Raw genomic sequence first — 27,952 nt, forward strand, 5'->3', positions numbered from 1 at the left:
GAATGAACACGCGGGCCCCAAACATATGGGAACCGACTCATTTCGGAGTGGAGCCAGTCAACAGGTGGTTCCAACCAAACACTAACGGAGCTGGTTCACGACAGAACTCGCGACGAGGCGTCCGCGGAACTCAGGAGCCGGTTCTAGTTCCGCAAATAGTGGTTCACGTAAATAGGGTGACCAGCTATCGTAATTTTAAATTTTGTATTGGCGTGCCGTAACAGAAATAAATCTGTTAGCTGCAATAATTTTAACAACAACCAATAGGACCAAATCTACAAGTACGCTATGCCCTAGCTTTGCCTGCTACAACGTTTTTCCACGCCGTTTGGACGCATTCAAAGTAAGCCGCATACAAAGCGTTAGGTTTCAGATGGGCCGCATCGGAGTCACTACGGGCACTCAGGCCACGGAACTGGCTGAGCCAACCCCTGCCGCGCAGGCGGTGTGCCCAATTAATAAACAAGTTAATTGAAATGGGGCTCTGGCGGCCGAGTAGGGGCGGCATATCCCCCATCCCGCCGAGAGAAATCTTATGGCCAACGTGGGACTGAACTCCCCAAGCGGCATGTAATTTCTCCGTGTCCAAAACGGAATTATCCCCCTCTCTCCGTAGCACCGAGCCCAGTAAAGTGCTACGTATGGTATACTGGAAGCCCCTTATGTTATTTTGACGTTTCGAGCTGACGATGTTGGTATTCTGCGACCTGAGTACGTAGATTGACACCCTACCGAAATGGCTCGCAGGCCAATGCCACCATTGCCCCCGTCCCACTAAAACCATGGCAGGCCTTGAGTAACGCTTGCTGTTCGTCGCCATTAACTTGGCCGTGTAGGCTCAGATGCACATTCCTGAATAGCACCGATCTGGCTCTGAACTTTGTTGCCCATAAGGAGCAAAGTCAACCCTCGCGTGGACCTCACTCATGGAAAGGCACCCACGGGATCACTAAGGTAACTACACGCACGAACAGCAATAACGGACTCAAGTTGGGACCCAACTACAATGACATCAACAAAAAAACCAACCCCAGTAGCAGAAATGGATGAGGAGAAGCAAGCCTTCTCGCGCAGCACGGTGCTGAGGCGATCTCCACCAAAAGCGGTGGCAGTGCCAACGGCGGAGATGCTCAAATCACCCGAGAGCCCACGGGCAAAGCAGCCACAAAGGATCGAAGAAGCCCTACAGGGTATCGGTACAACGGTGGAAGGCCTGATGGCCCTTATAAATGGAGGCCAGAGGCACATCAACCAGCTGGTTAAAGACGAGCTGGCTAAACTATTGTCTCTGCAAAGGGCGGCGCTAATATTGTGTGCAGGAAAGGAGAGGGTAAACCAGTGCACCCAAACGTCACCACCGATGAAGCAGCGCCCCCAACTTAGTACCCCTAAAAGGCCCAGAGACCCAAAAGGTAACCAGCGCACTACCCCACCGAAAAAGCTGAGAACGCGTGACCAGGAGCGCGCCACGGCACCGACGTCACTAGTCCAGAGCAAAGAGAACCAGTCCATTATGGAGCCAGTAACCGCCAAGAAGAGCGCCTGGACCAAGGTGAAAGGTCGTGGGCAAAAGAGGCGCAGTAAACCAGACGCCATTATTGCCAAGAGCGTAGGTGAATGTCAATTTTCTGACCTGCTGAAGGCGGTAAAATCGGACCCAACCCTTCAAAGCATGCGCGATGATGTCCAAGGCATCCGCAAAACGGCGAATGGCAGCCTTCTTCTGCAGCTAAGCAGAGCCCCAGCTCATAGCGAGAGTTCGTTGCATGCTGCAGTGGAGAAAGCACTACACGGGATAGCAGAAGTCAGAGCCCTGACAGAACAAGCTAGAGTAGAACTCCGCGACCTAGATGAACTCACTACCAAGGAGGAGATATGTGCAGCGATCGTGGCGAATGTGGAGAACATCAGCCTGGACTGCTTGTCAGTAAAGTCGATTCGCAAGGCACGTGGTGGGCAGCAAACTGCAGTGCTATCACTGCCAGCCGACAAAGCCACGTCACTTTTGGAACTTGGCAAGATCCGGATTGGATGGGTCATATGCCGCGTGCGAACCTTAGTTGACCCAATGCGGTGCTACAAATGCCTAGATTATGGGCATATCGCAGGAAGATGCACGAGCAGCGAGGACCTAAAAGGGAACTGCTTTAAATGCGGCGAGAAGGGCCATATTGCTAAGACCTGTAGCAAGGATCCTAAATGTATGCTATGCTTTAGGAAAGGAACTCCAAACTATGCCCACGCCACCGGCAGCTTCAAATGCCCAGCGTTTAAAGAAGCAGTGCGCCAGGCGAAGCACTGAAGTTCATCCAGCTTAATCTGAACCACTGTAGTGCGGCACAAGATCTGCTGCTCAAAACAACACAGGAGCTCTCTGTCGACTTGGCTATCCTAAGCGAGCCCTACAGACCAATGGAAGGCTCCAGATGGGCTATCGACCAATCGGGTAAGGCGGCGCTATGGGTCTGCGGACCCAGCGGGATTCATCTGGATGATGTACGGGCATGCAGAACGTTTGTGCGCGCAAGAGTCAGCGGCCTGTGGATCTACAGCTGCTACCTGGCACCTAGCTTGACAATCAACGAATTTGCAACAGCTTTGGACGAGCTGGTGACCGACGCAGCGAATCGCCGTAGGGTTATCTTGGCCGGCGATTTTAACGCATGGGCAGTGGACTGGGGCAGTATTTGTACGAACACTCGTGGCCGTATACTGCTTGAAACCTTCGCCAACATGGATATTTCCCTGCTAAACACAGGCACCCAACCCACATTTAGTAGAGCCGGCGCAAGCTCTATTATCGATCTCACGTTCGCAAGCAGCTCTCTGTTCAATTCTGCGTCGTGGTCTGTGAGTGACGTCTATACGGCTAGTGATCACTATGCAATCATCTACACAGTCGGGGAAAGGACGAGTAGCCAGCGGCATGGGCCGCGCACGTATCACACATATCGTATTAACACTTTTAACCCTGCTGCCTTCTCGGAAGCTCTGCCTGCATTGATCCTGGCCGGGAACCCCCACAGTATGGCGCAGGTTGCTGTAGCACATCTACAGGCTGCATGCGATAGGAGCATGCTTAAGAGGAGGACAAGTTCGCGTCATCATGATCCCGTTGTTTGGTGGAACGATGAAATTTCACAGCTGCGAGTGGCATGTAACCGCGCCAGACGACTCACCCAAAGACTGCGAGGCACACAGGCATTTCCTTCCCAACTAGCAGATTTTAGGAATTGCAGAAGATCCCTGAAACGAGCCATTCGCAGTAGTAAAAGGAACTGCTTTCTGGAGCTATGCGATTCGGCAGACCACGATCCATGGGGAAAGGCGTACAAATCAGTAGTGAAAAAAATCAACGCAGGTCGATACGATGTGCCTTCAACTCCAGACGCACTAGCAAAAATAGTCGGTGTACTATTCCCCCCTGGGCCGGTGACCGGAGAAGAGGAGGACAGCGTTCCACGCCCATTCCAGGAGACTACTGTGGTACCAGAATCAGAAGTACTTGCAGTAGCAAGCTCTCTAAAGGACAAGGCACCAGGCCCCGACGCAATCCCAAACCGGGCACTTAAGCTGGCACTTGCGTTGCATCCCAGCTCGTTCGCAGCACTTTTCGAAAATTGCTTGAATTCAGGTGTTTTTCCGGACTGCTGGAAAGTCCAAAAGCTGCTATTGCTCCCGAAACCAGGTAAACCACCTGGAGAAGCATCATCCTATAGACCGATCTGCCTGCTGAACACGGCGGGGAAAGTGCTAGAGAAGCTTCTCTGCACGAGACTGGAGGCAGCCCTAAGCACTGCTGGCGGACTATCCCCAAACCAATATGGATTCCGCAAGGCGCGTTCAACGATTGATGCCATCGGAAAAGTGGTCGAGATAGCCGCTAACGCTATTTCAGGGACGCGCTGGAAGGGTGGCACTAAGAAGTATTGCCTGGTGGTTACGCTGGACGTAAAAAATGCTTTTAACTCGGCCAACTGGATATCCATACTTAACGCACTTGGAGAACGAGGTATCCCCGCGTACCTCTACCAATGTATTCGCAGCTATTTTAGAAATAGGGTGCTAATGTATGAAACGTCGACTGGCACTAAGACGTATAAGGTCTCTGCAGGAGTGCCCCAAGGCTCTGTACTGGGGCCACTCCTGTGGAATACAATGTATGACGGCGTCCTGCGGCTAGAGCTACCAGCAGGTACAGAAGCGGTCGGATTTGCAGACGACGTCGCGATAGTAGCGGTTGCAAAGGATCTGGCAGCCGTCGAGGACAAATGCAACGTAGCCATCAGAAGAATTATAGCCTGGATGAGCACAGTGGGCCTAGAACTGGCACCACATAAATCGGAGGCCGTTTTAATAAGCAGCCGCAAAGTGGTGGAGGTAGCGCACGTCACCATCGGCAACCTGGTGTTGGCGTCCAAGCGTGCAATTATGTACTTGGGCGTCATGCTAGATACTAGGTTATCCTTCCGAGAGCACCTCGCCCATGCTGGGAAGAAAGCGTCCACGATGGCGCGATCTCTGGCGCGCATAATGCTAAACACTCGCGGTCTCAGGCAAGGAAGCAGACTTCTCCTAATGGGAGTCACACGGGCAATGATGCTATACGGAGCTCCCGTCTGGGTTGAGGCCACAAAAACAAAGAGTTACATAAAGCCACTGGAAGTAACATATCGCCTTGGCGCTTTGCGCGTATGCAGCGCGTTCAGGACCGTGTCGGACGACGCAGCCCTGGTCATCGCGGGTATGGTGCCTATAGACCTGTTGGCAAACGAGGCCGCCACTCTTCATCGGAGCACGAGAGCAGATGGCACGAGCGCGACGGTGATGCCCTCACTGCGTAGGGCTTTACGCTCTAACGCGAGGCAGGAAAGTCTACGGGCATGGCAAGAGCGATGGAATGTCTCCTCCAAGGGCCGCTGGACGCACCATCTGATTCCAGATATTCAGGCTTGGGTCGGGCGGAAGCACGGTTTCGTCACTTTCCACCTCACGCAGATTTTGAGCGGCCATGGGTGCTTCCGTAGTTACCTGTCCCGCTTCGGACATGACGACGGAGAAGAATGCACCTTCTGCAGGCGCGGGGTAATAGAGGACCCACACCACGTGACCTTTGTGTGCCCCAGGTTTGAGAGAGCAAGACGTCACCTCAACAACTGGCTAGGTGAACCCGTGTCTCCATTGAACTTCATCAGCAACATGATAGCGGACGAGCAATTCTGGAATGCCTGCTGCAAGTTTGCAGCCACAGTCATGGGGGAGTTGCGCAGACTTGAGCGGGAACGACATCGAGGCGAGATGTAGTCAGGTCGACGCCCGGGCGAAGCAATGCTCCACGGACGTACCGCCTGGGCGCGGGCTTGTCTCAACCACTTCTTCACAACCTTCTCTTTACTCCTCTGCTCTACATCATATTACTTGTATATCCTTTTCTTTTCTTTTCTTTCAATAAACGAATTAAAAAAAAAAAAAAAACATACATATTCACACATTAGTGTCTCACATTTTGCTTTGGCTATTTCAATCGTTTGCACGCAACTACACGAACAGCTGCTTGCATGTGTGTGTGTGCGTGGGTGTATACTTAGGTGTCCCCAACTGTTTGATATTTTGTATTGTTTGTTCTGCCTGCTTTTGTAAAATGCATATTTTGAAAATCCTTGAATGCAAAGTTGTAGATTTAGTTACGTAGATTACATTATCCAAATTTTAAATCGATCGGACTAAATTTATAACACAAACTTTTCATTTGAAATAGTGAATAAATATTAAAACCCCAATAATTCAAGGTCCAACACAAATTTCGAAAACCCGAGTATGCAGTTTTGTTTGTATTCTTTAATTGATTTTAGAAACTAAGTTTTAAGTCGATCGGTTGAAAAATGCGGATTTTTCGAACAAACTTTGGAGCTACTTTTCCCCCCTTTGGAGCTCGAATTTTCCAAAATCCCTTCTTAGTGCTCATCTACACCATGATAGGATACTTGAGCCCAAATTTCAGCATCCTAGCTTTTACCGTGTGGGCTGTGGGCTGTTGACGCGGTTTGCTTTTGGGCCCCAACATTTTTTTTACAGGAAAACTCCCATATTTTAGGCCCCAAAAAAATATCAAAAAACCAAGTATACAGTTTTTCTTGGAATTGTTCTGAGAGTATACAAACTAAGTTTAAAGTTAATCAGATGAAAACTGTAGATTTTTCATACAAACGTTGGAGCCTGTTTTCCCCCCTTTGCAGCTCGAGTTTTCCAAAATCCCTTCTTAGTGGGGACCTAGACTATGAAAGGATACTTGAGTCCAAATTTCAGCTTCCTAGCCTTTACCGTTTGGGCTGTGCGTTGATCACCAATCAGTCAGTCAGTCAGGACAAACTGTTTTATATATATAGATAGATAAAAACAAGTAAAAAAGCTAAAGTCGGGTGTCCCGACTTTGAAATACTCTGTACATATGTTTACAATAATTATAGAAAATAAAAAAATTAAGAAAATAAAAAAAAAATTTGATCGATTTTACCTCTCTCGGTATTCGAACTCACGTAAAGGGTGTATAATTGCACATTTACATAGCAATTGCGTCTGTGTGAGTGTATGTATGCCTATGCGCATCTATTCGTGTCTGTGTAAGCATTTTCGCAGTCAACCAAACAGCAACATCAACAACAGCCGCGGGCAGCGCTTGAGCAGCGCTGCAGCAGCGCTGCATCAGCAAATATATTTATGGCTATAACTTCTTGTTAAATCGGTCAATCATAATGAAATTAGGCATACGGACACATAATAACTAACTGGGGGTATTTCCAAAATTTTAGTTCGAAATTCCAAGAATTACGGGAGTTACGATTTGCGGGGTAGAGGGGGGAGGGAGGGGAATTCCAAAATATACATTTTCTGCGTATTCACATAAGGCATCTGGGACTAAAATTTGGTGTTCCTAGGTCTTATAGTCTCCGAGATATAGGCGATTATACGAATGGAAAATCGGGAAAACCCCCATAGGGGGGAAGTGGGGGGGAAAATCAAAAAAATAAAACAAACTCGTATAGAATACACACATAACGCATCTTCGTGCAAAATTTGGTGTCTCTATCTCTTATAGTCTCTGAGATCCAGGTGTTCATACGGACGGACAGACGGACAGACAGACAGACAGGGCTAGATCGACTCGTCTCGTCATGCTGATCAAGAATATATATACTTTGTGGGGTCTGCCACGCCTCCTTCTGCCTGTTACATTTTTCAGCTCCCGCAAACCTAATATACTCTTGTACATTTCATGTACAGAGTATAAAAAAAAAACCAGCCTGAAGGCCTTCGTTGCTCTGGCTATACATATACTTTTTTATGTATCAAATTTTGTGATTTAGGATTAATTCTAAGTTACAAATGTTAAAATAAATAAATAAATATTGAAGTCTCCAACAATTATGGTGTTATGTTGGAAGTTAAGAACGTTTTGTAGATTAAGAAGGTTGAAATTATGTCTAGGAGGTATATATGCCGAGATAATTTTGATTTTCCTCTTTGATTTGATTTCGACACAGATTGCGTCGAAGTCGTTTTGCAGGCTAATTTCTTTAGTGTGTAGAGAGTTGTGGGTTAGGATTGCCACTCCGCCGAAGTGTGGTGAAGTGTTGAGTGCATGTAGTGAGTAGTTTTTTGGGATTGGGATATTTGCGGAGGTATGTAGGTATGTTTCTTGCAGTGCTATTACATTTGGATGGAAGTTATTAATTAGTATTTGTAGTTCTAGATAGTTGTTAGTGTATCCTCTAATATTCCATTGTAAACATTTAAGTGTCATAATTATTTAAGTTTTTTTTTTTTTTATATATGAGTAGTTTTGGCTTTTGTTTTTATTTCTGTTTTTTCTTTGGCTTTAAAGGGGGTGGAATGGTTTTTAGTTTTATCTTCTTTATATAGACTTAGCTTAAGATCTAAAGTAATTTCTGATGCGTATAGTGATGAATCATTGTCTGTTGAAATGTCCATTAGATCATCCTGTAGGTTATCATATTGTACAATTTTCCTGTTTAGTTGTTTTGATGTGCTGGCGGCTGTGATAATAGCGTGTTCTGTTGGTAATGGGTTTGGTTGTAGAATTGAGGTCAGATAGGACTGTTTTGTGCAGTTGGTGGATTGTGGAGCTTTGGACGAAGTTGATGTTTGGTTATTAGGTGCTGTGTTACGTATTTGGCTGCTATATAATTGTTGACTTTGTGGATTTGTTAAGCTGGGATTGGACTGCTTAGTGTATTTGGTGGGTTCGTTGTTAATTGGTTGATTTTGTGTATTTGTTTTGGATGGTTCTTGTTGTAGTATGTTTGCAAATGTTGTATGTAGATCTGGGTTATGCCTTTGGTTGTAAATGTTTTTTGCTGTTTTGTAGTCAACGTTATTGTTGGTTTTTATAGTGGATATTTCCAGTTGTTTTTTGAATTCTGGGCATTGTTTACTGAGTGGGCTGTGATCGTTTTGAGTATCGGGGTTGAATTTGCAGTTTATGCAGCTTTTACTATTGGTGCATGGTTCGTTGTCTGTAGTGTGCTTTTCTTGGGAGCAATTATATCAAGTTTCGGTGCTTTTGCAGACCGCTTTTGGGTGACCGAAACGAAGGCAGTTTTTGCATCGAAGTGGGGGAGGGACGAAGGGCCTTACATGAACTTTTTCGTACCCAATTGAAACCATTCTGGCAGCTGGTGTGTGGCGAACGTAATGATAATAAGCCCCGTTTCTACTAGTTTGTCTTCCTGCTGTTTAAGTATTTTGCGTACTTCGGTGATTTTTGCGGCTTTACTTCTGAGAGTATTTCGCTCTCTTCTATGAATCTTAGTTCGTTAGAGTAGATGACACCTTTTGTTGAATTTAGTGTTTTATGTTCAATTGCTGTGACGGTGAGATCTGCTATGGCTTTAATCTTAATTAATTTAATTAATTAATTAATTTAATTAAATTAATTAACTAAATTAAATATAAAATATTCCATGCATGCATACATACATTTACATCAGAATCGTGCCTTATGCGTGTTTGTGTACTTGCACATATGTATGTATGTGTGATTTGGGCCGGGTTTATGGCTATAACTTTCTTTCCGATCATTCTATCATAATGAAACTTGGTATACGGATATATAATCACTAATCTAATGTGACTACCAGTTATAGAAAATCGTTAATAGGGGGGGAGTGGGGGGGTGGATCAGAAAAAATGAACAAACTCGTCCTTTCTCGGTCTCAGGAGAATCTATATACCAAGTTTGGTTATTCTAGCTCTTATACTTTCGGAGATCCTTGCGTTCATACAGACAGACAGACGGACAGACGGACGGACAGACAGACAGACGGACATGGCTTTATCAACTCGGCTTGTCATTCTGATCAAGAATATATATACAACACAACAGCTGCAGGCAGCGTTGCCGGCAGCACTACTTGTACAAGCAGAGCATGGACAGCGATTTTATTTATGGCTATAACTATCTTCAGAATTGACCTATTATGTTTAAACTTGACATACAGACACATAACCCCTAACGGGATGTAGTTACCTAATTTTAGTTCAAAATTACAACAAGAGAGAACGCTACAGTCGAGCAAGCCCGACAGTTTAATACCCTGCACCCAGGTAAACTTCCGTCACTGAGTTATATGCGCCCATAGCAGCAGCAAAAAGAGGAAGAAGAGCGAACTTGTTGCTGCAGTTTGTGGGGGTTGTACTGGCGAGAATTTGTTTCGCTAATAACTTTTCTTAGAATTTACCGAATTGAATAAAATTTTGCAGCGGGGGAAGGGGGGAAAATTAAAAAAAAAAATAAACTCGTCCTTACTCGGACCTAGGAGAATCTGGATGCCAACTTTGGTTATTCTAGCTTTTATAGTTTCTGAGATCCTCGCGTTCATCCAGACGGACGGACATGTCTAGATCGATTTCTCTCGTCATGCTGATCAAGAATATATATACTTTGTGTGGTCTGCCACGCCTCCTTCTGTGTGTTACATACATTCGCACAAAACTAGTATAGCCTTTCGCCCTTTGGGTACAGGCTATAAAAAACAAACATTATTGTATTTCGAACTAAAATTAGGTAGCTAGATCATGTTAGTGATTATGTGTCTATATACCAAGTTTCATCATGATAGGTCAATTCTGAAGAAAGTTATAGCCATAAATAAAATCGCTGCTCATGCGCTGCCCGCAGCTGTTGTTGTTGTTGCTGCTTTGGTTCAACTTTGTGCTGCATACATACACGCATAGAAACACGCATAGGTACGTGATGTAAATGTATGCTGTTAGAACTGAACATAAACATGTATTCTAATTTAATTAAATTAATTAATTCATTTTTTTTAATAATTAATTTTTTTTTATTTTTTCTTTTTTTTAAATTTCCTTTTTTGTGGAGAGTATTTTACTGTCGGGTTTGCTCGACTGTAGCGTTCTCTCTTGTTTTATTTTAGAGGCTTTCTTATTTTTTAGTTGAAATTACAACATAATTTTATATATATCTTTATTGTAATTTGATGTAAAATATCTTAAATTGGTCTATCATAGTGGAACTTGGCATACAGTCACGTAATCACTATCTGGGGGTATTTGCAGCTTGAGTTCGAAATTCCAAGAATTACGGGCATTAGAACAAATCGCAATTTGCATGGGAGAGGGGGGAGGGAGGGAAATTCCAAAATATACATTTTCTGCGTATTCACACAAGGCATCTGGGTCTAAAATTTGGTGTCCCTAGGTCTTATAGTCTCCGAGATATAGGCGATTATACGAACGGCGTTGCGGAAAAACCCCCGCAGGGGGGAAAATCAAAAAAATAAAACAAACTCGTACAGCGTACACACATGAGGCATCTTTGTGCAAAATTTTGAGTCTCTAGCTCATAGTCTCTGAGATCCAGGTGTTCATACGGTCGGACGGACGGACAGGGCTAGATCGACTCGTCTTGTCATGCTGATCAAGAATATATATACTTTGTGGGGTCTGCCACGCCTCCTTCTGCCTGTTACATTTTTCACTTCCCGCAAACCTAATACACTTTTGTACATTTCATGTACAGAGTATAAACACCTGGTCATTTCCTGGACAAAATTGGAAGTAAGAATATTTACAAACTTTGCAAAAGAGAAATAAGTGGAAAAGAGAAAATGAGAACATAAATAACCAAAAACTATTTAAAGAAGTTTGGCAAGGCCCAAAATTTTGATCCGTTGAAAAGTAAAGGTGCAAATGATTAACAATACTGCACCGTTGCGGACAAATGTGTTTCAAAGTGTCGTTTTAAGATAGAATAATCTTCACATTATTGGCATACGAGAATGCGACCCGATTGAAGAGATGTCATTCATTAAGCGCTAGGATATCACTTTGAGGCTCAGTCGCAAGGTGCGCACTAAACATTTACATCGATTAATTGTCCAGAGAATAAACAGTTCACTGTTTTAATAAATTTCTCTTTAGATGGCATCCGTCAAAGAACTTTGTTCTAATATCTATGTATAGATACCATGCAAAAATAAATTAAACTAGCTATGTAGCATGGAAACATGGGGCACTTTAAAGAATAATTTATTAATTTCACTTGAAAATTCGCTTCATTTATTTATATATAGTACATAATTTACATTTAACGAAATGCCACAGCTAGCTCTGGCAAGAGCATGAGCAAATACATTATATTTGGCCCTAAGACTTTTTAACATTAGACTTAAATTATAGTTTCTGCATAAATAGGTACAACTTAAAAAATATTTAAGAAAGACGTTAATGAATTATTATTTTTTTTATTAGCTACACAAAAACATATATTAATATTAATATTAACAATATATTAATATATTTTGTTGGGCCAATCGATAGTAATTTGACTGATTTATTTCTTACATGATGCATTGAACTGGTCAAGCGTACAAATGCGTTTTGAGCCACATGCCATGGAAAGATTGGCTGCATTTATGTTGTAGGTATTCCGGCGCTTTGTAATGCGTGCTGGAGCGTCTGGATATGTCTGTATCGACCCAGTAGGGGAGGCTTGTCGATTACAAGTTTCTGGTTTGCTGAGCTGGTTTGAGATTGATGAGGGAGTGGACTGTAAAGAAGTGCCAAAAGGTAAAACAACGTTGTGCACTGCTTGTAATTCATTGGGATTGAGAGTTTTACGACGCATTGTGATCTTTACAAGGCCAGTTGTTCCGTCGTTAATGTTACTGTGTACCTCATAACAGGTCTTCACTGCTGGCGCTGTTGTGGCTTGCCTTGTTGCTGCTGTTTCTGTCAACACTGTTACACCACTTGTAGTTGGATTTCGGGTCTTGGTGATCTTTAGACGTGGTAGAGGCGGTTGCTGCGATTTTCGTATCAAATCATCGTACAGCTGCCGCATAACGTACTCGCTATTGTAGCGCGTTTGACGCAGGCTGCTCTTGCTGATGACCAGGCCAGTTCGAAACTGGTACAGCACCTGCATCAAAAACTTTTTCAGATCACTAAACGTATGTACGTCAGGAAACTTGTGCACGTCCGTGTTATGTAAGCTATAGCAATGCTGTATGTATTCCTCGAAGCCGCCATCCTGTTTACTATTGCAGAAGTGGCAGGTGCGGAATTTTCTGTAGTGCTCTAACATGTGCTTTAATGTCGTCTGCTCTTCTGTTGAGGCGAACATGCAAAACGAGCAGTGGTATATGATATCCTGCGTTATCGGCCTAAAGCAAAATTTGTCCTCTATATGTTCTACGGATCCATGCCGGGCCATTGCCACCTGTGTGGGCATAATGATATAACATATGTTGCACTGGAAGTATTCATTTTGGGCTCCCTCGTTCCCAATGTTAAGTATAGAATTCAATTCATAGTCGCTCATATACTTCAGGTCATTGGACAGGTGGCCAGTTTTTAAAATATGGTGCATTAGATCGTAGCAGCTTTGGTATTTGTATTCGCAAAAGGCGCATTCATTGTTGCGACGCGTGTCACAGGCCATTAGGTTGCGTATCTGGTGCATCCTTAGCAGATGGTCGAGCATCGCCTTTGCGTTGCCCACAAAGTCGTGGCACTGTGCGCATTTTAGCTGCGGCTGCACGCTGAAATAAAATGGCTGATCTGGGTGCCGTTGCACCCAGTGCTGCTGACGCAGCTCGGTAATGCTCCTGTTCGTCTCGTTGCAATATGAGCAAGCAAACTCCATACTGAGGACCTTTGATAATAAATAGAAAATATACTATATAACTACAGCTGAGATTATTTTCTATTTATTACATGGAACAGGATATCCAATTATGCGGTGTAGGCAAGAGATGTTATATTGAACTAATACAGCGGTGGGTACGAAACTTTTAATCGGGTGCACTAAAACAGTTGAGTCAAAGCATCAGCATCGACTCGTCTTGTCACGCTGATAAAGAATATATATACTTTGTGGGTCTGCCTGTTACATTTTTCAGTTCACGCAGTACTAGAGTGAAATTGTTTCGCTGATAACTTTCCTTGAATTGACCGATTTGGATGAAATTTGAAACATAAGTAGATAATTGTATAGATATTGCTTTTGACAAGTTTGGGCAATATTGACAGAATTCTATAGGGCGGAAAATGGGGAAAAAAACTAGTCTTTTCTCGAGCCTATGAGAATTTGGATACCAAATTTGGTTATTCAAGCTTTTTTTGAGATCCTTGCGTTCATCCAGAATAAAAGTAGTATATGTATAATAAGATCGATTTGTCCCATCATGCTTATTAAGAATATATGTTTATACTTTATAGGGTCGGAGATACCTTCTTCTGTCTGTTACATACTTTGCACATAATATACCCTTTTTACCCTACGGGTACAGGCTACTACGAAACTACAGAGTTACTCACAAGTTTGTCGTTGGTTGGTGTAATGTCTTCAAAATTCGCTTCTTCTTCTTCTGCAGAAGATATAATCTCCATGGCATCGGCCTCTTCATCACAGTGGGTTTCCGTCTCCTGTTGAATTTTTTCCAATAAAATATTTACGTGCTTAATGGGGCGAGCCTCCTTCCATAACTCAGAATCAGGTAAATCGTTTTGCACGCGTTGGAACTGCTGCACTGCCACACCTTGCTCCAGACTATGCTCTTTTAATGTGTGCCCTATTACCGAACGCTCCAAAGGGTTGCCGTATGGACAATGTGCGCACTTGTACTGATACTTACAATTGTGCGACTTCTCACAATGGGCTGTCATGCGCTGGTAAGTCTTGGCCGTGGCATCGCAAAAGTTGCAGTAAAATCCCACCGTTAGCTTCTCCTTAATGAATCTATAGTTCTGAATAGGTTCAACACGCTCATTGGGGTGAGTAGCTCGCAGATGCTTGATGACATCGACGCCGATACAGCTGTTAAAACCACAGTGCGGGCATATATACTGCCGGTACTGGTTGTGAGCGCTGCGCGCATGCTCCGCTATTTGATTTTGAGAAGGGCACAAGCAGTTGCAAAGATTGCATGCCCACTTAAACTTTGAGTGCACGGTTTTGACTGCGTTGTGTGGATTGTGAGTGAGTCAAGTAAATAAGAATAATATTTGATTTATTTTATTATTTGTTTACTTACACGGCTTAAGCCAGCGCACTTCGCCTAAAGAGCTTAAAGCATGCGTACGCTTGTGCACGATAATGTCCACGTCCTCACCACCATGCTTTTCGTTGATATGAGTTTTAATTTGTGCGCACTTGGAGTGGAAACGTGTGCATGCTCCGCATTGGTAGAGATGCTGCTTGTGTAGTTGCAGGTGCTGCAGAATGTTGTCTACATTTAGGACACATCGTCGATTTTCGTTGCAGTGGCAGCAAAAATATAATTCTGAGTAACGGTGGTGCATGGTCAGGTGCTGACGTAGTCCATACTCAGTAGAAAGCAGCTTCTGACAGTTACGCACACCGCAAATGTAGCGCTTCTCCTTCGGTACGTACTTATATCTGGGATTCACGGCGGTTTGACGACCGGGCAAAACTTGGGAAGTTTGTGTTAAAACTAATTTTGACAGGGAAGGATCACCAGAGAAGGAGTTCGTAGGCAATTCACTCTCTTTTGTATGTTTCGGAATCTCAGATTGCATCGCCTGAGCGTCGATGCCATTTTCAAAAGAAATATTTTCGACCACGAGTGTTTTACCTGTGCCGTCTTCCCCCCCGCTTAGCTCTAGGTGTACTCCATCTACCTCTTCGCAGCGATCGTCGCACTCACTTTCGTAGGCCATTTGCATGGCGCGATCCAAATGCGATTGCAGGTGGTTCTGAAAGACGCTACGTGAGTTTGTTTTATACTTGCACTCCCCGCATTGCACCTCCCGGCTGAAAACTTTTTGACGCGGCAGCACGCGCAACTCTGAGGGCCAGTATATGAGTTTGCTTCCTTGTTTTCGCTGCTGCCACTCGTTGATTAGCATGTTGGTAAAATTGTCAATCTGTTTTTTGCCAAATGGATGCTCTAAAGCACACACCCAGTATTTTTCGTCTGATTTAGAGGAGTTGTTAGCTATTCCGGGAAGCTGCACAAACTGAATCTGACGATTAACCAACTGGAAGTTTTGTGAGTGCACGGTGCGTATGTGGTATTGCATTAACCTGCCATTGGAGGCTGTCGCTATGCAGATTCCGCAGAAATATCTGTGCTGAAGATGTGCTTGATGGAGATGATTGACCATTTGAGATGCTCGATCGGAGGACACACGATGCTTGCAGTGCTTGCAGTGGATTCCCTCCATACTTAGGCCGGCACCGCTGCTGCTAAGATGGAACATAACGTGGTTGACAAAAGTTTCCTTGCTGAGAGTAGTGTTGCAGTTTTTTTGTGGACAGGCAAACAATTTGCTTTCTAATGGAAAACGTATATAACGTATATGTCAGTATTCTTATAAATTAAGCAGGTATTGTTTTTTTTAACTTACCCTTTAGCCCCGTTGTTGCAAGAATCTCGCGAATTACTATAGATAGGGGAACGTTGCAACTTGTAGGTGTCTTAGTTGACGTTGCCGCCGACATTGCTTCACAGGACACTTCTGACAAGACTCTCTGTTCAATTGATCTGTGGCGAGAGCTTAATTTTTCGCGTATTTTCTTGTTAAGTGCGTCTACATTCTCATCCACTCGTGATTCCGAATCCAAACCGTGCTCCCGGTTGCCATGTTCTATATATGAGTCCACGTCGGTCGCCATATATGCACAGTAGGCGCATCGTAAATAGTCTGTGTTACTACCAAAATTGCTAATTCGATGAAACTCCATGTGTTGCCGTATGTAAAAAGACGTGCACGCACAGAACCCACAATTGGGGGCCATGCAACGAAACTGATCAGCAACTGAAGCTGTTGGTTGCTTTATTAGACAGGGTGTGTGGTTGCTTACAATTGACATACTTTTATTCGCCTCTGGCTGGGTGGATGCAATAGAAATATTTATATGGGCTGAGTGGGGCTCCGTCTGGTTGTGTGTGCCGTACTGCTGTGAGAGCGTCTGGGTGAGCACATATTCTCCATTTGTAGCCGATGGTAGTGGCACTGTCTCGCTGGTAATAAGCGGCTCTGAGGGATCTTCAAAACCTAGTGCGTTGGCCATTCTAGGATCTAGACTATACACTTTGTCTATAGCTAGACCCAGCTCTGTAGTATGATTGACCACAATGGGTTCAGAGTTATTTAGTTGCAATTCAACCGAGGTGGAGTTCAATGTCGATTCCAATATCGACTGCGCCATCGGCGCAGATTTGGGGCACAGAAATTCGCCTAGTCCCGCAGCATTAAGATCCGGCTGTTGTTTGGGCAGTCGAGCATCGGCCTTTAGTAGATCACGTAGTATTGTGTTGCCGTTCTTATTGTTGCACTCGGGCTCTTCCAGCCCTATCTTAAAGTTCTGTGGCTCTTCGCTCTCCAGCAAGCGATCGCCAGTGAATCTACGCACACGTAGCTTAGGCAGCGGAACCTGCTCTGTCTCTGTAGCTGGGATTGCTGCTACAGACCCATAGACATGTACTTGAACCATGTGCTGCAGCTCTAATGAAAGCTCATAGTTTTGAGCAGGCTCCACTTGCTTCCCACAAGCAGCGCAGTGACCACTCCAGCGCACTTTTGGGTGATCATGTGAAAAATGAACCTGCAGACCCTCAAGCTCATCAGAGAAGAGAAAGTCGCAGCCGGGAAATATGCAGTAGTAGGAGTACTGTTGTGTTTTTGGGACAAGCAATCGATAAGCCACGTTCTCAATGTTGGTAGACGGCGTTAACGTCCCCGGTACAGTAGCTTTCGGTTTTGGTTGTGACTGTGGAATTGGATCCAACACAGAGGCATCGCTCTCAAAAGGTGTATCGCTGTCGCTGCACATGCTTACAGTATCCTTCGATCTGCGCTGCTTATAACCGGTGGACTTAGTTTTAAGTTTGGAAATTAGCCGGTTAAACTTTTGGAACAGTGACTTCCTAGGTGTAATTACAACGTCTGTCTCTTTACCAATCATCTCTTTACCGACCGCTTCTTTACCAACCGCTTCTTTACCGACCGCTTCTTTACCAACCGCTTCTTTACCAACCGCTTCTTTACCGACCGCTTCTTTACCGACCGCTTTTTTACCAACCGTTGTTTTACCAACTGTCTCAGTGCCGATCGCTTCTTTACTGACCATCGCAGTACCGACCGCCTCCACATTGACCAATTCATCTGGAGGAACGACTCCAACTGTCTGCATAATATCAGCGGTTAAACAAGTGTCTTCGAAGGGCTCAGATTCAGATTCATCGCTACCTATACCCGATAGGTTGTCGTCCTGGATAGCCCTGCTAAGAGTATTCAATGCGAGAGAATCCAAAGGAGATGGCCACTTGTTTAGGTGTTTGTTAATTTTGCCATCGGCTAAATGTTCAGATTCAGTTTCAAGCGCGAGATCCAGTTCCAACAAAGGTACCGTCAGCTCCAGCTTTACTTCATTACAAATATCGTGCTGTTCCTCTTCGAGCTGCGACGCAGGCTCGTCTACGACTGTGCAGTCCATCTCCTCAACTGGTTCAGATACCACCGGAAATTCGTCTGCTTCTTCGCTGCTCTGCTCATTTACTTGTACATACATTTTTTCTAATTTAATTTTATCGGAATTCTTCTTCTGTTTTTCTTCCGCCTTTCCCTTTTTGTCCATGAATGCCGCCTCACTCTCTGACGCCATATAAGGCACACCTTCTGTCCGGTAAAGTGTTATGTTGATAATGTTGTCGGCTATGTCCACCACCTCCAAATCGTGATGGTGTAAGTAATGTCGGCTAACGTTTTCTTGGTTTAGTTGAATAAACTCGCACAAATGGCAGGCGAAGGCGCGCACAGGTATTTCAACATTATAATAATTATTGACCACCATTTTGGCACCAGAGCCGCAACCAGACACGTGTTTCTCAATTAAAGAAGCTCGATGCTGAGGAAAACTGCACCTTGAACACTGGTAATTTGCTTCGCCGGTGTGACGCGCGAAGTGCTCCACCCAGGAACTGTTAGATATGCAGAGCGTTTTGTCACAGAATGGGCAGGTGTGGTAGTAGCGGAAGCCAATAATGTATAGAGGCCTGTTGCGTCGGGATTCGAGCAGTTCCTGTAGTACACCTGGTGGAAGGCGGGCGCCGTAATGCTCACCATGGTACTGTACATAGTGTGTAGAAGCAGCCTTGACATTTTTGACGCAGACAACGCAAGTTTTGAGTGCTTCCGACTTGGCATGCCATGCGACTTGATCATTTTTAATGTTTGGTTTGATTTTGTTTTCCATAAATTGCAACAGCGGGCACCGCTTCACACGTACCCTACATTTTCTAGTCAATGGGAACCGCATCGCATTTAAGGTGGCTCGATTGGGGCCTGCTGCGGCCAAGCTTCCCATTGGCCGTCCGCGACGTGCCATGTTACGCGCTAATGGCGCGGCTTCGTAAGTATTGCTGGTCTCTGAGCTGACATCTATGCTTGATAGTGTATACTGCACCTGAGTACAGGCTCGCCGACCTGTTGCACGTATAACATCTTCTGCGTAATACATGGAAGCAATATCTTCATTAAGTTTATCAAGTTCATTGCGCTTGGGCCGGCGTCGCACTTTTGAAGGTGTGGATTTCGCGGGTGGAATAGTCGGCACAGGCTCCGATGAGGAAAGTTCTTTATCATTCTTAGGCGCTCGAGCACGCTTCGCAGCAGGTAATTCATCAATCTCAACTTCATTTGCGGTCACAGTTGAAATCAACACTTGTTTCGCAGGCCGACCACGTTTACGTTTCACAGCCGTTTCAGACACTGTTAAATCTTTAGGCTTGGGACCCGCTTTAGCTGCATTTGGTTTAATATGTTTAAAAACGCTTCGGCCTAATTCGACTTCATTGAGTGTGTTTTCAGTAACGCGCGTGCGCCGCTTACCTATTATAATGTTTTGAGTGGACACGCTGCAATTATCGTCTGTTTTTTCGAACATGTTAACAAGACTTCTATTTATGCGACTGTGTTTTTGCTTCTCTTGTTGCAAATCCTCATACACGAGACTGTTGGTGGCAAAGAGTTTTTGCTTGTCAATCAATGGCTCGCTAGAAGTTGGCGCCAAGGTTGAGCGCCGTTTTTTTATGCGCTGCAACTTTGGCTCCAACAACGCGGAGATGTTGGAGTTCTTCAAAAGTTGCATTTTATTATTATCCGACTGAGAGTCAGTAAAAGGTGATGCATGAGGCAAAACAACAGTCCGAGCATTGCCTCCTAACACAATTTTTAGTTTACATATCTTCTGCTGCAGTTCTACAGTTCCAGTGTTGCTCTCGGCTCTACATACATCATCCGGTCCCTTACTATTATTCCCCGTCTTCTCCTTGGGAGACTTATGTATTACTTCAGTTAACCTATCTTGAAATTTCTCCGGTGTCGTGCATACGAGTTGATGATGTCCTTTAGGACTCGGCTGTGCAAACTCATGCTGTTTGCTTGTAATTTCATCAGTAGTGGAATTCTGCGGGCTATTGCGCAAGGGCTTTGTTTTCTTCGCCACATATTGAATAATATTTATTAGCTCCGCATCTCTTACATATATATCACCAGATAGTGATAACTTGTCATTATTATGTTCGGTTTCTGTGTTCACTTTGGTTCTATCTCCTGTGAATTCTTTTTGAGACAGTTGTGGGCAATCTTTTAGCGGTAACTCGTTAGTTTTGTCCTTCGTGGAATTGGATGCTTTCTTTGCAGACTTAGCTTCCGTTATCGGCACCTTACCGCTTTGCTTTTTTAACGATTGTTTTTCTTCTGTATCTGTTTTCGCCTTCTTTTGTTTCTCCTTCGACTGATCTGATTTGTTGGACTCATTTTTACTATAATCTATGCTTATATGTTTATCATTACACTTGGATCTGGCAATATCGCTCCTTTTTGGTATCTTAAAGTCGAGCTTTTTCGGTGGCGCATCAAGCACTACAGTGCGGTACGAGGTATCCAGCTGCACTTCTGGAACTTGTCTTATAGTTGGCTCCACAGATTCCACCTCTTTGAGAGGGATTTTAGTCTGTTGGCGCCTATCTGGAACTTTGGCTAATGCGGCAGTAGCTTCGGCTCTTGCCTTAGCCTCTTTGTGTTCTCGATAGGTGCGCGGTTCGTTGACTATAGGTGGCATTTGATAACGTGAGCTGTGTGCAACGTCAGTATTCCGTCCACCTCGGGTACAACTTCTGTAGGAGCCTTTATGAGGGACGTTGCTTCCAGTCTTATTATTGCTATTCGACCAAGTTGTCGAATTAATATGGTCATAACTGCTGTTGTTTCTGCTACCATTTTTCCGCCAACACGTGGGTAGATTGGCTTTCATCAAAGCCGGTGTATTGGCGTTGCTATTTTTTGCAGGCCCGTACAGACTAAAAGAATCACTTAGATATTGATCACAGCGTTGTTTTTGTTGTTGATGTTTAGAATTAAAAAGTTTGCGCCTTGGGTCTCGTGATTCGCATGCATTCATAGCTGATCCAGTAAACTGTCGCGACTCAAGGTCACTTTTATCCATGGTGCGCTGGGTACCGTTTATACTATGATGTTCATCGGCATTAGAAGCGTCGAGCTGACAAACAGCTGACGACCCTTTTAGGTGGTGCATTGAGTTCACACCACTGTTGGGAGCAAATTTGACTGGATGTGGGGGTGGACCTGATGATGCGGATGTCGCACATACACGCGGATTGTTGTTGAGGGCTTTGTTGTCGCAGTATGGTACAGTTTGCCTAGCATTGGGGCCCTTTTCCAAACCTATACATGGAATGGTAACATTGTTTTCGTGTTCGGTTTGAGCAGGCCACCTAGTGAAACACAGATTTAGCGATTTTATTGACGGCGGAGGAGGAACGGGTCCAGGCGCAGGAGGTGATGCGTTAGATTGGCACACAGGTGTATGTGTCGCAAATGGCCCTGTGACGTAAGCGCTTATGGAATCCATATTATTGTTGTTCTCAGTGCTCAGATGACCAGATATTGTTGCTGCTAAGCCCGTGTAGTTTAAGTTTCGCCCACGAGGGTCATTACTATTGGATGCCAATGACGGAAGTATTTGGGTCACTGCCGTTATTTTATTATTACGTAACGCGGCAAGTTTTTTTCGCGCCTCCTCTAGTGAGGGTACGAGTTTAGAGGATTCTGTGTGAATATTTGGTACATTAGGGTGCCCATTGGCACTGTCTGGCCTTGGGTAAGATTGTTCCTTAAACTTTGACTGAGGGCTTTGAATTACATTTTGCGTGGGTTCTGATGACTTCACAACTAAGTCTATGATTTTTGATTCCTTAACGTTGCTTCCTTTTTGCCCTGCTGTGAATGCAACGCGCGACTTTTCGGATGTTAACTTTGAAGGCGAACTTGAGCAGTCACTATCGCCATCAGAAATATCAATAACGTCAGAAGAACGGGAACGCTACAATGAAGAAAATGAATAATAATAAAAAAATGCAAAAGGTGGTTGTTGTAATGTATATCTTACTCGTGAAGAGTCATGGCGCACGTTTTCTGTCGTCACAGAAATTTCCTATAAGATTTGATTTTAGTTAAAGTGAGTTTGTAACATTCTAGTTTTTATGAAAGGGCTGCAATCCACCATTGTTTCATGTCAGATACAATTAAAGTTTAATCAATATTAATCTGAGATTAAGGAACCAAATTCTTAAATACGCTTATACTGTGTATACATACACAGGTATAAGGCACCTGGGTGCACAATTTGGTGTCTGTAGTTTTTATAGTTTCTGAGATTCAGGTGTTCATACTGAGACAGAATCGACTCGTCTTGTCAGGCTGATCATGATTACACATACATATGTATATACCTTGAGGGGTCTGTCACGCTTCCTTCTGCCTGTGACATTTTTCATTTTACACAAACCTAATACAGGGTGCGCCATCTTTTATGTCGGTATGCAAACATTGAATATCCTTGAAAATAAACAACCGATTTTCAAGTACGAGATATTTTTATTTAATTTGGTTCTGTACAATTTCTTGAAGTCATGTTTTCAACGCTGGTTTACTCAAGTCAATCGGTTCACTAATGACAAAGCTATTCAGTATCTACATACCGACATAAAAGATGGCGCACCCTGTATACCCTTGCACATTTCACGTACAGGGTATACAAATTATTATTTAATAAATACCAAATTTGATTTGCGAAATGATAACAATCAAAAATGTGTCTACTTCTTAGTTAATTTACATCGTTCCTGTGGTAGCTAAATAAATTGATCAATCTATATATGGTACGGACAATCAGACAGAAATGGGTATATTCTATTCGTCTCATTCTGCTATTCATTTTTGAACCAATAAAGTCGGGTTCGCCTTGCAATCATCCAAATTGAACAAGCGATATCTTTTTAGAGAGGCTAGAATGTAAGCATTATAACACCAGAGAAATCCCGTTACATTTAAACGCCTTCTTTTTGTTTTTAATGATTTTACACAAATACCCTTGAAAAGTACTGTTCAAAGAAATAGTAGTGCTTATTTTATATTTCTTTAAAACCAACAAAACTTAAACTAATCTTCATTATTCATGTTCTACATGTTTATTTGGGATTAATATTGATTTGTGAATTCTTTGTTATTCAATACAGCCTGGCACCGACGGGGCATGGAATTAATGAAGTCCTGTCAACGTTTCATAGAGATTTGGGGCACATTGTTTTACTATTCATTTAACATCTCCGCAGAAATTTTCGATTTGATTTAGATCCGGAGACTTCCCTGGTCATGGCATTACGTCGATCTTCTCAGACGCAAACCAGGATTTGGCGATAATTATCAGATAATTATCCTGTTGAAATGTCCTCATTGAAGGCATTTTCCAATTGGCACTGTGTATTCTTGCATATTTCAACATCCACTCTTTTGTCCATAATACCGTTCATCATATAAATAGGTGCGACAGCAGTATTTGAAAAACAAACCCTTACCATAATGCTCAATTTTCATTATGATAGGCAAAATCTGAAGAAAATTATAGCCATAAATAAAATGCTCTGCCCGTAGCTCTTGTTCTTGCTGCTTTGGTTCAACTTTGTGCTGCATACATACACGCATATAAACGCAGAGACACGATTCTGATGTAAATGTATGCTGTTGAAGCTGCACATGAACATTTCTCCACTTTTGTATGTATGTATGTATTGAATAATTTGTATATGACTTAATTAAATAATTTAATTAATTTAACTTTCAAATTACATTTTTGTCCCCCTTTTTCCTTTTTGGTGGGAGGTACAGAGTATTTAAGATTTGAGCTCGATCGGCTTTAGCATTCCTTTCTTGTTTATCATTTTAGATGATGTTAACGGATTGATCTTGCTGTACCGCACAATATGTCTCTCCCCTAAAACAGCCGCTTTAAGCTCACGACTCGATTCTCTGCCTTCTTTTCATAGTTGATAGCATTGAGTACCACAATGGCATTGGATGAAACTATAATTTTGTAAGCTATCAGATTTCTCTTCTCGATGTTTTCTTCCAGTCACTGAAAATAAAATTAACGCATTTTCCCAAGATGTTTGTTTATCAATATAATCAATAATAAAGCGAACTTAAGAAGGCCAAATCTATCCAAATTGGTCTGTATATCAGCAGTTTGCATTCCAGGCTTTCAAAAAAAAAAAAAAGATCTACTGTTTATTTTGGTAGACTGTAAGGGTCTCAAAAAAAGGTTTTGAAAGTGATGAGGTACGGCACTACTATTTCATTGAACACAACTGTATATATATATTATAGCTTATTGTCATTGCTATTTTATGAAAAATATAAATTATTTTGTGCACTAAAAAGGTAGGGTAGCTTTTCTGCTACATTGCTAACTCAATTTAATTTATTCATATTCTTCATACCATGCAAAAAAATTTTTTTTGTTATTATTTACTTGTAGAAAAGAACTACATTTGTTTTGTTAGCATCAAAATCTAACCATTTGAATGATCGAGCTCTCCGGTTCGGTTTATGAATGGTTTGCAGCCCTGCTTTTTTATGTACTTACAGGGCCGAATTGCACTTTCAGTCTTGATATTACACCTTCGATTTTTCCCAGTGTTTGCATGGAAACACGACTAAGAGATATACATAAAATTCATATAAAATCAGTTTAAGACTATATTTTATTAATTTTACTTACTTGCGTCCGAGCACCTCTTTCAGCATACTTAATTTATGATATGCATTTGGTTTTATCCTCCACATTTCCATCACTTTGTTAATAAACGGCAAACTAGCTTTCAGTTCTTCTAATTTTTGTGACGCAGCATCGCCGACGACCTCCGGCTCATCGTCGTCATAACCATTTTTTTCTTTATCCGCCATAGTCTCTTTGTAATATTCTAGTTATTGCGTTAGAAAAATGGTAAGCAATACCGAAGTTAATGTATGTTCACTTTTTTTATTTAAGAAAATATTGTATAAAATGATATTCCCACTAAATAAAATACCATACATATAATTTTAAATTGTGGCCACTTCTGTTTAACAAAGCGCAAAACTTGCTATCTGTTATAAAAATTGAAATAAAACAAAAATTGTTTAACTTGCAAATCAATAAAAGTCATTAATACCCAAAGTCACAGTATATTGTCGTTCGTATAAAAGTTAATTTGTAAAAAAAGTATTTCTTAAAGTATTCTCATATTATTACTGGTAGATTGATTGATATATTGTAGTGTTTCCTTAGCTGACACCGACTCCAAAAAGAACAATAATTTTATATACATTATATATTGAATATTAAGTTGTAGAAGAATACGCAATTATATTTTACTTTTTAGTGCCTGTTAATAGTTTGAAATCGGTTTTTTTTGTTTAAATTGTTGTTTATTTACAATATATATATTATCAAAATTTTAACAAGCTAGAATTTAGTACAGACCGCCTACATACATATGTATGCATATATTTGTATTATAATTGTGCGGTGATATTCTATGAATTATAGCTAGTCCCCGTTTTAGAATTAAAAATACAATGCGTTTTAATCACATCACATATGTATGTATGTACATACATATGTACATATAAGAATGGATGCATGCATGCACAACATAATCTGAAATACACATGAGCAAATGCATATGCACGTGTGTATGTATGTGTTTATTATCCGTAATTATTGCCGATTAGTTCCGGACAGTAAAATGAAGGCAATGCCCAGGCTCTTCTGCGGACGCAATACTATACATACATAATATACATACATATGAAATCCAAATGACGATTTAAAATTCTGTATACACCTATAAACTCCCGAGCTGGCACTACAAGACGAAATTAAAAATTTAGGGACATAATACGTGCCTTCCAAACAGGATCTATTCCACAAATAACAACACATCCAACAAACACACATTTGGTTACATTTAAGTAATGCATAGATCAGTTTCTAAACATCCAGCAAACTTACAAACACATCGAAATAACTCCATGTATTAACAAACACGCCGTCGTCCCTAAGTGCGAACAAGCATTAAAGTAGACAACACTCATCCAAGCTGAATTATGAAGGGATGCCAATGTGGCAAAAAACGTTACTTTTGATTTAGCGGGGCTATTCGTTGATTCAAATAGCTAAAAGAGTTTTATAGATACACGATAGACAACAACACAATAGAACAATAGAAATAAAACAAAATTAATCAAACAAAAATTCTATTTACGGTATTTTAATATGAAACCTTGCAGCTCGTATTGGTAAGAATGGATGGCAGCTCTGCGACCAACAGCTGATTTTGTACTAAATGCATAGCAAGAAAATTACAAAGCGAATTCGTCGCAAATTGTTGCTGCTGTCCAGTGTTGCCAAATTTTTTGAAGCAAAAACAGCTGTTTTTGGCGGGAAGGACAGTTAAATATGCCTACAAATGCTTACAAAAAAGCGTCTTAAAGGCTACATTCCTTTTTACAATAATGCTTCGAAAAATCAACTTTTTTATTATTTGGTCAATCTACGCTATTGCTGTAAGCTGAACAAATAGGCTTCGATAGCTTCACCGGACAGCAACAAAACCAATTTGTGTGTAAGCGTGCTAGGTATTTAAGCATAATAGTTTTCATTGATTTATTATTAAACTGTAATTTTGTCAAAGAACTTTCCTCCCAAAGGCTGAATGGGTATACTAGTTTTGTGCGAATGTATGTAACACAAAGAAGAAGGCGTGGCAGACCCCACTAAGTATATAAATATATTCTTGATCAGGGCGACAAGCCGAGTCCGTCTGTATGAGGCAAGGATCTCAGAAAGTATAAACTTGGTATCCAGTTTCTCCTAAGACCGAAGTACGAGTTTGGTTTTTTTTTTTTCGATGCACCCCCCATTTCGCCTCTATAGGTTCATTTCAATAATTAATTAACAATAGCTATAAATATAACCTCTGCCCGCAGCTGTTGCTTCGATTCAACGTTGCACTGCATACATACACGCATATGTTGAAACATAAACATATGTACATACATATGTCTCCACTTATGTACTATGATTGAATAATTTGTATTTATTTTAATTAAATATTTAATTTTTTAAAGTTTAATTAAATAAATATTTTTGTACCCTGTACCCGTAATGTAAAAAGGGTATGTTAGGTTTGTGCAAAGTATGTTACATGCAGAAGGAAGCATCTCCGACCCCATAAAGTATATATATTCTGAATCAGCATGACGAGAGAAATCGATCTAGACATCTCCGTCCGTCCGAATGAACGCAAGGATATCAGAAACTATAAAAGCTGGGACAACCAAAGTTGGTATCCAGATTCTCCTAGGTCCGAGAAAGGACGAATTTATTTTATTTTTTTGAAGAGTATATTTTCCAAATAGCAAATATAGTACAATAAGTACTATGTATGGTTATATGTACATATTGTACATACATATGCACTTATGTATCTTCGTTACGCACCGGGCGGACTGCCAGTCCTGACTTAACTGTGTGCTTTCTCAGCATGTTGTACGCACGGTCGAGTTATCCCCGAAAAGTCCGACGCGGGACATTTAATTTTGATTTATAAATCGGGACGTCCCGCCAAAATTGGAGCGTTCGGCAACGCTGATATGTACATACATTTAAATTTTTCATGCAGGCGTTTTCCGCCTATATACATATATACATACATATATACATATATAAGAATGTATTACATTTTTTAATTCAACACTAATTTTTGTCTTCAATTCCAAATATGATTGTTGTGAATGTAAAAGGTGTGTTTCTGCTTTTGTAAATCGCATGAATAAACTCACAAAATAGGCTCAACGATAAATGACTCTTAGATTTGTTCAGAGTATATTTGTAGCGTTGTTAGCTAACACTAAAACGGTAAGTCGCTGTAAATATGCGATCAGCTGAGATGCTAGAGATGGGCATGTGTCGGATGCTCTATGTGTTAGAGCATCAAAACTATCGATAGTTGAATCCGTCGATACAATCAATAAT

General features: G+C 42.1%; 1 protein-coding gene across 2 annotated transcripts; it reads right to left on the reverse strand.

Annotated features, from left to right (window-relative positions):
* Positions 1-11,578: 11,578 nt before the first annotated feature.
* Positions 11,579-26,002, reverse strand: LOC115629894. Of its 2 annotated transcripts, XM_030526492.1 has the most exons (9): positions 25,928-26,002; positions 24,653-24,854; positions 24,518-24,587; positions 21,983-22,027; positions 15,916-21,916; positions 14,580-15,842; positions 13,864-14,504; positions 12,218-13,198; positions 11,579-12,091 (listed from the first exon to the last, which is right to left on the reverse strand). In XM_030526492.1, exons 2-9 carry the CDS (start codon positions 24,835-24,837, stop codon positions 11,876-11,878), a joined length of 9,402 nt encoding a protein of 3,133 aa, XP_030382352.1. In that variant the 5' UTR covers positions 24,838-24,854; positions 25,928-26,002; the 3' UTR covers positions 11,579-11,875. The 2 variants fall into 2 exon arrangements, with proteins under 2 accessions (XP_030382352.1, XP_030382350.1); XM_030526490.1 differs by having other exon boundaries at positions 11,579-13,198.
* Positions 26,003-27,952: the final 1,950 nt, after the last annotated feature.

The sequence above is a fragment of the Scaptodrosophila lebanonensis genome, unplaced genomic scaffold (genome assembly GCF_003285725.1).
Source record: "Scaptodrosophila lebanonensis strain 11010-0011.00,11010-0021.00 unplaced genomic scaffold, SlebRS2 tig00000168-arrow-arrow-pilon, whole genome shotgun sequence".
Lineage (NCBI taxonomy): Eukaryota > Metazoa > Arthropoda > Insecta > Diptera > Drosophilidae > Scaptodrosophila > Scaptodrosophila lebanonensis.